This window comes from Nelumbo lutea, chromosome 1 (genome assembly GCF_056320005.1).
Source record: "Nelumbo lutea isolate HS-2025 chromosome 1, American lotus-T2T, whole genome shotgun sequence".
Lineage (NCBI taxonomy): Eukaryota > Viridiplantae > Streptophyta > Magnoliopsida > Proteales > Nelumbonaceae > Nelumbo > Nelumbo lutea.
The window spans coordinates 145,480,869-145,489,237 of NC_142684.1; the positions used below are offsets into that span (position 1 = coordinate 145,480,869).

At 40.3% G+C, this 8,369-nt stretch overlaps 1 protein-coding gene across 10 annotated transcripts; it reads left to right on the forward strand.

The window, feature by feature from the left end:
* The first annotated feature begins 2,114 nt into the window (after positions 1-2,114).
* Positions 2,115-6,531, forward strand: LOC148878157 (uncharacterized). Of its 10 annotated transcripts, none has more exons than XM_088949926.1 (8): positions 2,154-2,311; positions 2,558-2,652; positions 2,905-3,029; positions 3,129-3,327; positions 3,546-3,737; positions 4,363-4,495; positions 5,255-5,498; positions 6,285-6,531. In XM_088949926.1, the coding sequence occupies exons 4-8, from the start codon at positions 3,277-3,279 to the stop codon at positions 6,379-6,381; spliced, it is 717 nt and encodes a 238-aa protein (XP_088806052.1). In that variant the 5' UTR covers positions 2,154-2,311; positions 2,558-2,652; positions 2,905-3,029; positions 3,129-3,276; the 3' UTR covers positions 6,382-6,531. The 10 variants fall into 10 exon arrangements, with proteins under 10 accessions (XP_088806037.1, XP_088806046.1, XP_088806029.1 ...); XM_088949884.1 differs by having other exon boundaries at positions 2,188-2,311; positions 3,546-3,803; positions 5,252-5,498; XM_088949911.1 differs by lacking the exon at positions 2,558-2,652 and having other exon boundaries at positions 2,115-2,311; positions 5,252-5,498.
* Positions 6,532-8,369: the final 1,838 nt, after the last annotated feature.

Here is an 8,369-nt window from a genome sequence, read left to right on the forward strand (position 1 = left end):
AGGACGGATCGAGTTGAATCACTCAAATTTTACATCCAAATTCAAATTCAGAATAATCCGGATCGGATGTCCGGTGGATATCAAACTTGGATTTCATAGTCCTTTAGTCTTGCGTTCCAATTGTTGATGTATGAATTACTAGATATTTATTAGTTAGAATTAAATCAAATTGTTGTCGGGTCGTTTTACGAAAGCCACCCCATGATTTCAAAATGTGACCCAACAAAATAGACAGTTGAAACTTGAGAGAGAGAGAGAAAAAAGACAAGAGCTGGCGTATCACATAATATCTATTAGGCCCTCTTCTTGGCATGGAGCTTGTTTCTCTGATCAGTTCGCTCCTGGCCGCTACCAACAGCAGCTCGGACAAGATTGCAGCAACGTCGCTGGGGATATCTTATCGTTGAGATTTGAGAATTTGATATTGACACCTAAGGTATTAAACCAAACAAAGCCCAGGTTAGTCATCACTCTTGATTTCTCAGACATTTGTGTACTGGCATTGAGTTTCACTGTAACTTTGGAGGAGAAGATCTGAAGCACGTCTGAAGATACTGTCTTTAGAACGTTATTTGCTTCCATTGAGTTTCACTGAGTTTGTTGTTGGATTATAGACAAAACCGTTCCCACGATACAATAGAGTCTTGGGCGAGAATCTGCAACCAGCAAAGTTGAAGAATCTCCGAAGAAACCTTCTGTGAGACTGTAGCCGACTGGACTAAGAGAGAGAGAAAATGAATTTTGAAATTGTGTATTTTTTGAGTCTGATTCATGCTCCTTAAATAGTTTATGATGAGGTATGAAGAAAAGGTAGATGCTGTTAACTTTGAATTGTACCTCTTGATCACATCCGATCGAATTGTGATCGTTGATCTCATCAACGGTCAGTATCGCCCCAAAATGTGCAAGCAAAGTGCGCCTCATTGCGCCGCACACACACGCACACGCGTGCGCACGCATTGCGCGGTATCGAGCCCCCATGCTCTCCTCTACTAATTCTAAGGAGTGCAAATCAGCTCCTATTAAAATAATGAAAGCAAAGCTTTTATTTTCCAATGTGGGACAAGTTCAAAATTGGGTTTTGTAAGAGAAAAGCTAATTTTTCAATCAAGTGTGTAGGTGCAATTTCTCATGTAATTGATCAATCAAACTCATTGGATTTAATATCTTATGAGATTAAAATCCAACAATTATTAATGCGTTTGATAAAGATCCCTAGCTAGCTAGGCCATGTTTGGTTTGACACGCATTCAATTTTCTATTTCTTCAAACCAAACACATACCCAATCAACGTCAAGGGCCATGCACGGTCAGTTCAATCCGTCAACTCCGATTCATTGGACTCTGAGTAGCAAACTATCAATGTTCCTTTGAACATATATGATGAAGGGTGATTTGAGCTCGAGTATTCAGTCACCTCGGTGCAAGGCCACCTCAGCATAAGGCTCACCTCGGTATAAGGCTCACCTCAGCATCGAGGCATCTCAATATCCAATCCAATTCGGAACTAAAAGACCGAAGTACTAGCTCGGGACCAACAACTCAAATCGCCATGTACTGATTCCCGCGTGACCAACTCCGGAGGTCTCTCCATCAGATCTCAAATCTCTTGAGATCACGATGAACTAACAGATCCCGATTTTTCTGAGATCATGATGAGGACTCATCCTGACTCCGCCGGAGTCGGAAGTGGAACAATGAGCCTTACCTGTATACTGCTCCTTCGAAAGCGGAACAAACTCTGTCTCCATACCCCAGATATCCCGGAGCTCTTTCGTGAGCTCCACGACTACGTCAGTATATAAAGGCACCAACCCCAATGGTGCAAGGTACGTGTGATTTTTCTACTCTTTAGCTCTCTAGATCTCTAAGCTCTTAAAACTTTTCAGCTCGCATCAAATTACTGACTTAAGCATCGGAGCGACCTCGCCGAATTAGCCACCCTAGGTTCTCTGATCTTGTCTTGTAAATTCACTTAGCTCGCCGGCCGATTAGAAGCCAAATCAACCTCCAGCAAAGCGGTGGATTTTTAATTACTATTCTTTGTTTCCCTCCTTTGAATATCTTTATATATATATATATATATATATATATATATATATATATATATATTTGTGTATGGATTTAAATGAATTCCCCTGAATGAAGAATACGCGTCCATCCCCATGAGTCCATCTTCATGTGCAATTGTGCATCGACCAGCAGTGGAAGACTTCAGTCCAGAGTCATGATCATCAGCGCCGCGTCTGTCTCGCTTTTTCAATTTTCTCCCACCACTTCTCTATTATCATTTATCATCCCCCTACCATACGTACGTTGTTGCAACTGAAAACTAGCTCCTCTCTTTTGTTTACTTAATTTACACACTCTCTGTTCATCTCTCTCTTTCTGCATTATTTCTCACAACTCACCGGTCACCATTCATCAGACGCTACAGACGACAGAAACACCCCTTCTTCGTTATTATTGTTTCGAGACGATCACTTGAAGTGTCTCATTATCTCCTCCCTTTCTTTTAACTAAGTAACAGTCGATAGTTGTCTATATCAAATAACAGGTGGGCAACACAAGCAATCCCCATCTAATGGTTGATATTAACCACAACCAGTGAGGCCATGATATCACATGAATGAAAGGCACCATCATCCCCAGGTTTCTCATCCACCGATCTTGTTCTTTCTTTATTTCTCTTTTTTCTTTCTTCTTTATTGTCTGCCCGAGATAGGTAACTGAAGTCATTTTTTCATTTTCATTGTCTGAAACCTCCAAGCCTACTCGAGCTTCCAGCCTTGGAGCTTAGAGAACACTTGCAACCTTTCAGGACTACTACATCACCCACCGTTTCCATCTATATATATATTTCTTTAACAACAAATGAAACCATTCATTCCTTTTCTTTTGTAGATATAGTTCGCGTCGTCTCAATTTTCTTGAACGAATGTGAAACAAGAAAAGGAACAGGCAGAGGAAGAAGAAGAAGAAGAGCAGTTGCAGAAGGGGAAAAAGAATTACAGAGCAGCAGCCAAAAAGTAAATAAAAAGTCTTACTTTCCCTTCCTTATCTTTGACGATTCTTTAGCTTTTTGTATTTGTCATGTTTAATTTTTATCTTGGTTCTTGACTTTGTAGCTTCCATCAATTATCAGCGAGAGCGAACTACCCATTGCTTACGCAATTCAACTCGTGACCCTTTGATATAACCCCTTTAAGTTTCATAGACTCCACCCCCCCCCCCCCCCCCCCCCCCCCCATTTTCTTCACTTTCTTAGCTCGTTCGATGGCTCAAGTCAGAAACTTAGAAACACTGATTGCCAAAAATTCAAAGCTGGTGAGAATTCCCTTTCTTTCTTCTTTTTTAATTCAATATCATCAACTTATTTCGGTTAACTGTATTTTGGCGACTGTTTTATCGGGTCTCGCGTTTTGTATTTCTTATCAGTTGTGTCCCGTGTAGATAAATATGCATAGATTTCAGAACCAGATCGAGCCCAGAGATGGTTGGTTCAACTGACAAGCGACTTTTCATTTGTTTCTGTTTCGTTTCAGACTTTCGACGCTGCTTCTCAGAGTCCTTCTTTCGAGATTGCCGGATTGGACAAACTGGGTACTCTGAAAATGGCGACATGTGATCCCCAAGTATTTCCGGACAGAGGCGGCAGGTCTGAGAGTTTCGTTCTGGATATGGAAAGCTTGGCTCGTAGCACCGAAAAAGACGTTACTGTGAATTCAAGGATAACAGTAGGGCAATTTTTCACTCAATTTGTTTTCTTTGTTGGATTCTTGTGGACTGCATCTTTGTCCTCTGTATGTATCCTGTCTTCTTGAATTCTTCGAGTCCATCTTGTTCTTGCAGTTTCTTGACTGAGATTTATCCAAATTAATTGAACTTAACTTACCAATTTTGTTCATTGAATCATGATTGATGAACTTATTGCCACAGACATAAAGAAGAGTTAGAAAATATATCTATGTTTTCTGAGATAGAAAGCCGATGCCACCTTCTTAAACCTGAAAACATGATGATCCAATGTCCTCAACCATTAATTCGTGCTCTCCTTTTACTTTTATAAAAACAGAACTGCATCTACTGTATCTTTTCTGTTTTATTGAAAGTTTTCTTTATCAACACATCAAAACCAGGCATTCAGGAGAAGTTTCTGAAATTTCTTTGCAATTCTGGGGCAAGATGGTCACTAACAAAATCGCAGAACCAAACTCTTATTACGTAAAAAAAAAAATGTTTTCACTGAATTGGTACTAGTCTTTACAAAGAAAAACAGTGAAGATTGATTGTTGCGCAGACTAAGGATGATATTATGTTTCTGCTGATGATGAGCTTATGTTTTCTGTTTGAAAATTGAAGTTACAGAGAAGCTTGTCTCGAAAAGGGTCTCAACGAGAAGAAAGGAAGATGACTGCTACACTTTCTTCTATCAGTACCAGTGAAAGAGGCGATTCTACCATTGTTACCTCCGCAGATGATGATTCTAATAAAGGTAACCTCTCCTTGCCAACTTCTTTTTGTGGTTCTCATGTTTCAAGTAGCGTTAATTATAGATGCAAAAATTTGGCTTCTACCATTTTCATCAATAAATTTGGGTTTATAGACGATTTTGATTTTGATGTTGTGAGAGAGATGATGTGGTGGAGTCAGATCTCCTGCCATCAAAAATACGTTTCAACACTCTTACCAAATCTGACACCGCACATCTCTTCTACTTTTGTAATGGGTCCCAATCTTGGTGAAATGTGTGGTGTTAGATCATGATGATACCGTGTTATAACTATAACGTGTTATATTGGCAGGAGATGCAAATTTCACAATCGGGATCTCTTATCCATAAGAATTAGGAACATCTATGTAAATAGTAAGGGAACATTGGGAAGATGTTCCCAATGTACAGTTATAGTTATCCTGTGGATAGTTGTGGATAGGAGATCGAACTCCACATTGGATCTGGTGCCTGATAGTGATTGAGACGGGATGGATGCGTAGATGAACATTGGGGTTGGGGGGCCACAATCACAAATGTTATACTGAATCAGTTCAAAAATATAAAGGGCTGCAGGCTGTTGGCTGCAGCTGCACACAACGATTTATGTGGATCCGTGGGCGGGGTCCTCTATTAAATGGGATCGGGAACAGAACCTATGATCCAATTATACAGAAGAAAAGTCAAAAGTCAATATATAAAAGGAAATGGACAAATCGTGCATTATTGATTAACCCTTCGCTGCATCGCATGTGCCAGCAGGAGCAGCAGCAACGACAGAGGCACAGGGTTTGATAGAATGCAGCACGACGGCCAAAAAGACAACTGTAGTTGCAATGGGGACCACAGAGCCCATGATAAACGGACAACAAGGGCAGATGATGATGATGATGAACAACAATAACAAATTACAAAGCTTCAATAGATGCAATAGTAGGAGATACAGCGGCAGACGCTCTTCCTGGTTCCTCGATCCTCGCAGAGTTGTTGTATTTTTCGCCACCTTGTAAGTTCCCCACTGCCTCTCTCTCTCTCTCTCTCTCTGATCACGCTTATACCACGTGGCAAAGGTTGATGATGGTTGCCACGTCAACTCAAAACCAGAAAGCAGATGCCAAGTGTTTGGTATCCATGAAAAAACGTATAACCGTTGTTATTGGAAGAGGGCCCACGTTTTTGCTGCACGCAGCACGCTTGATCCAAATCTAGAACTCCCAGCCCCAGTGCCGTCGATTGTTACACCAATCCAACGGACAAAAAAGCGGACTTCCCGATCCAAGCCTCAAAATCACAAAACGGCGATCCCCCAATATTTGCACTTTGCAAGAAGATACATGATTACATTGGTTTGTCCTTTTGTGATTTGTTAAGGTCCAGTACATGACCCGTGATATTAGTCTAGTATCAGCATTTATCCGGTGATAATCGGTGCCGACGTGCCGTTTATATTAGTGATTAATGGAATCCTTTCAATTTCAGCGATTCTCTCTTTTCGGTAAAAAAATTGTAGTAGTAAGAGATTAATAGATTTTTTTTTTTTTTTTGTCGTGTCCTTCTATTTTATTAAAATCTGACGAAACAAGGTTGGAGTAGGAAAAGCCTTGTTTAGCAAGCATGGTTCCAAATTAACCATTACCATTATTGTTCTAATTTAATTAATCAACGATAGTGGTTGTAATATCACTATATATATACGAAACATCAATATTAATTATAATTAATTTATTAAAATCATGAACATACGCGTGTTCTTCAATCTCATTTAATTATATCTATTTGTTTAATTTTTCAGGTCAAGCATGGGAACAATACTACTAATATACTTCACACTCTCCATCAGCAACAACCACCTCATCAGCGCAGACGACTACACTCACTCCCGGCAGTGACCCCTCTCCCACCCTTTGTGTTTTTGATTGGTGTGGCATTTTTTTCTATGTTCCACTATTTTCATACCCTTTACAACAAAGACTTTGTCTTGTGCTTTGCTTTGATGTAAGTGGCAAGCAAATCAATGTCACAGATTTTTAATCTGAAAATTTTTGCCGTCCATTTTATTCTGCTGATCAAATAAATTAATACAGCCTAGCCTAGCTAAAGAATGAAAATGAAGAGCATGCAAGGGTAACCCTTTTTCCTATCTTTGTTGAATTTAATTTCCTATTGATATTTGTATATAGAGAGAGAGAGAGAGTAGACTGAAATTAAAGAGAATCTCCACCTGCATGCCTGCTCATTACAGTAGAAGGCGACTGCAAACTGAAAACCCAGAAGGAGAGAAATGAGTAAAATATATAAAAAGGAATGTAAAAAGGTTACTGAGGAGGAGTGAGGGCCACCATCGCCTCTAGCCAAATCTCCTCCTTTTGCCTTTAAAGTTTTGATGTCTTTTATTTGTTTTTTTTTGTTACCGTTGGGCGGTATGAGAGAGAGACGAGGAAAGTATAAAAGACAGTGCAACAAGGAGAATGGAGTATCTAATTAATAAGATTGTCTAAGAAGAGACCCATATGATGTGTTCCCTGCTGGCTCCTCTTTTTGGACATTTCTTCTCTCACTCTCACGCTCACCCTGATCACCTTCCTGTTGGCTGGTAGTTCAACTGTCGCTTTTCTCTGTATCTTTAATTACTTCTTTCTGTCCATTTCTTGTATCTTCAGTCTTCTATTTCTTTCCTTCATGTATAGCATGATTAGTACTATTTTTAAGTTTTTTTATGCAACGTGGTTTCATGTGAACAATAATATATTGAGGGAGTGGAATCAGCAGCTGACCAGTTCAAGATAGACTTCTCTCCAACCTTGAGCACGGGTGCCAATACTAAAATAAAGACAAATACAATCCATGAATATTTCATGGGTGTGCGTGCTTCTGATATTATGGGAGTGTGTTTGTGTGTGTGAGGCTACGATATGTAGCTAAAGGAAGACGCATGCTTGGTTATGTTGTGCGAATCAAAATCATGCTCATTCAATTCTCCGTCCCTTCAATTCCTTTATGTATTTGGCAATCAATGGGCCATTCATGGTGACTCATCGTCCAGCAGTGTCCACCCACCCTTTTTGCGATTTGCGCACTCGGAGTCGAAGGACATCCATTCTCTCACCTGTACCCCCTTTGAAGCACACCGCATCAATCAAACAGAAAAGCCACAATTTTCTTAGTTAGGTTACGATTTTGTAATTTTCCTTTCACTATATATGTTGCTGCGCTTCTGGACTCCAGACTGCTATTATTGATGCTGCAACCAGTCATTTGTGAAAGCCAGAAACTGTGAAATCCTTTAGCAGTTTCTACGCAACTTCTTGACTTGGCAACCAGTCATTTGTGACTGTGAGTATTGTACATGATCATCACAATCCCCTCCAAAGTTCTATTTTCCTTCATAGACTCCCCAAAGCTTTGGGTCAGTTGATTGAGTATAACTCTTCCTGAATTGTGATCATGCTGCACCGCAATAAATTCCTACAATGTTAAGAATTTGCACCTAAGTTGGAATAAGTTGTTGTCATTTGATGGTCTCAGGAGAGATTGAGCGTATCAAATCAAATTAATTTTATGATACTGTTGATGCTCGGATTAGCCGAGTGCAATAAAGTAATTGTCTTCCCTTGAGCTCAGAGGATAGGCCGAAGGCTTCGAAGAACTTGAGGATGAGGTACAGACGCCGAAGGCTGGGAGTAGAGGCCGAAGTGTATCGAATCCCGCAGAAGCCGAAAGAGGTCAGGGGCCTCGGGTTAGGACCCGCCCGAGAAAGAGGTTCCAACGGTCAAGTCAGTGTAGGGGTGCAAAGAGGGGAATCAAGTACAGACAAAGTCTCTGAGGAGGCTATGTGTAAGTACTGGACTCCTAAAGTGAGAACACTCAAATTCTGTGT

Bases quoted from the DNA above. Each gene is read 5' to 3' on its own strand.
- LOC148878157 (XM_088949891.1), top strand. From the start codon at position 3,277: ATGGCTCAAGTCAGAAACTTAGAAACACTGATTGCCAAAAATTCAAAG. The intron at 3,328-3,545 runs GTGAGAATTCCC...GTTTCGTTTCAG, and splicing joins TTGCCAAAAATTCAAAGCTG to ACTTTCGACGCTGCTTCTCA. The intron at 3,804-4,362 runs GTATGTATCCTG...TGAAAATTGAAG, and splicing joins GGACTGCATCTTTGTCCTCT to TTACAGAGAAGCTTGTCTCG.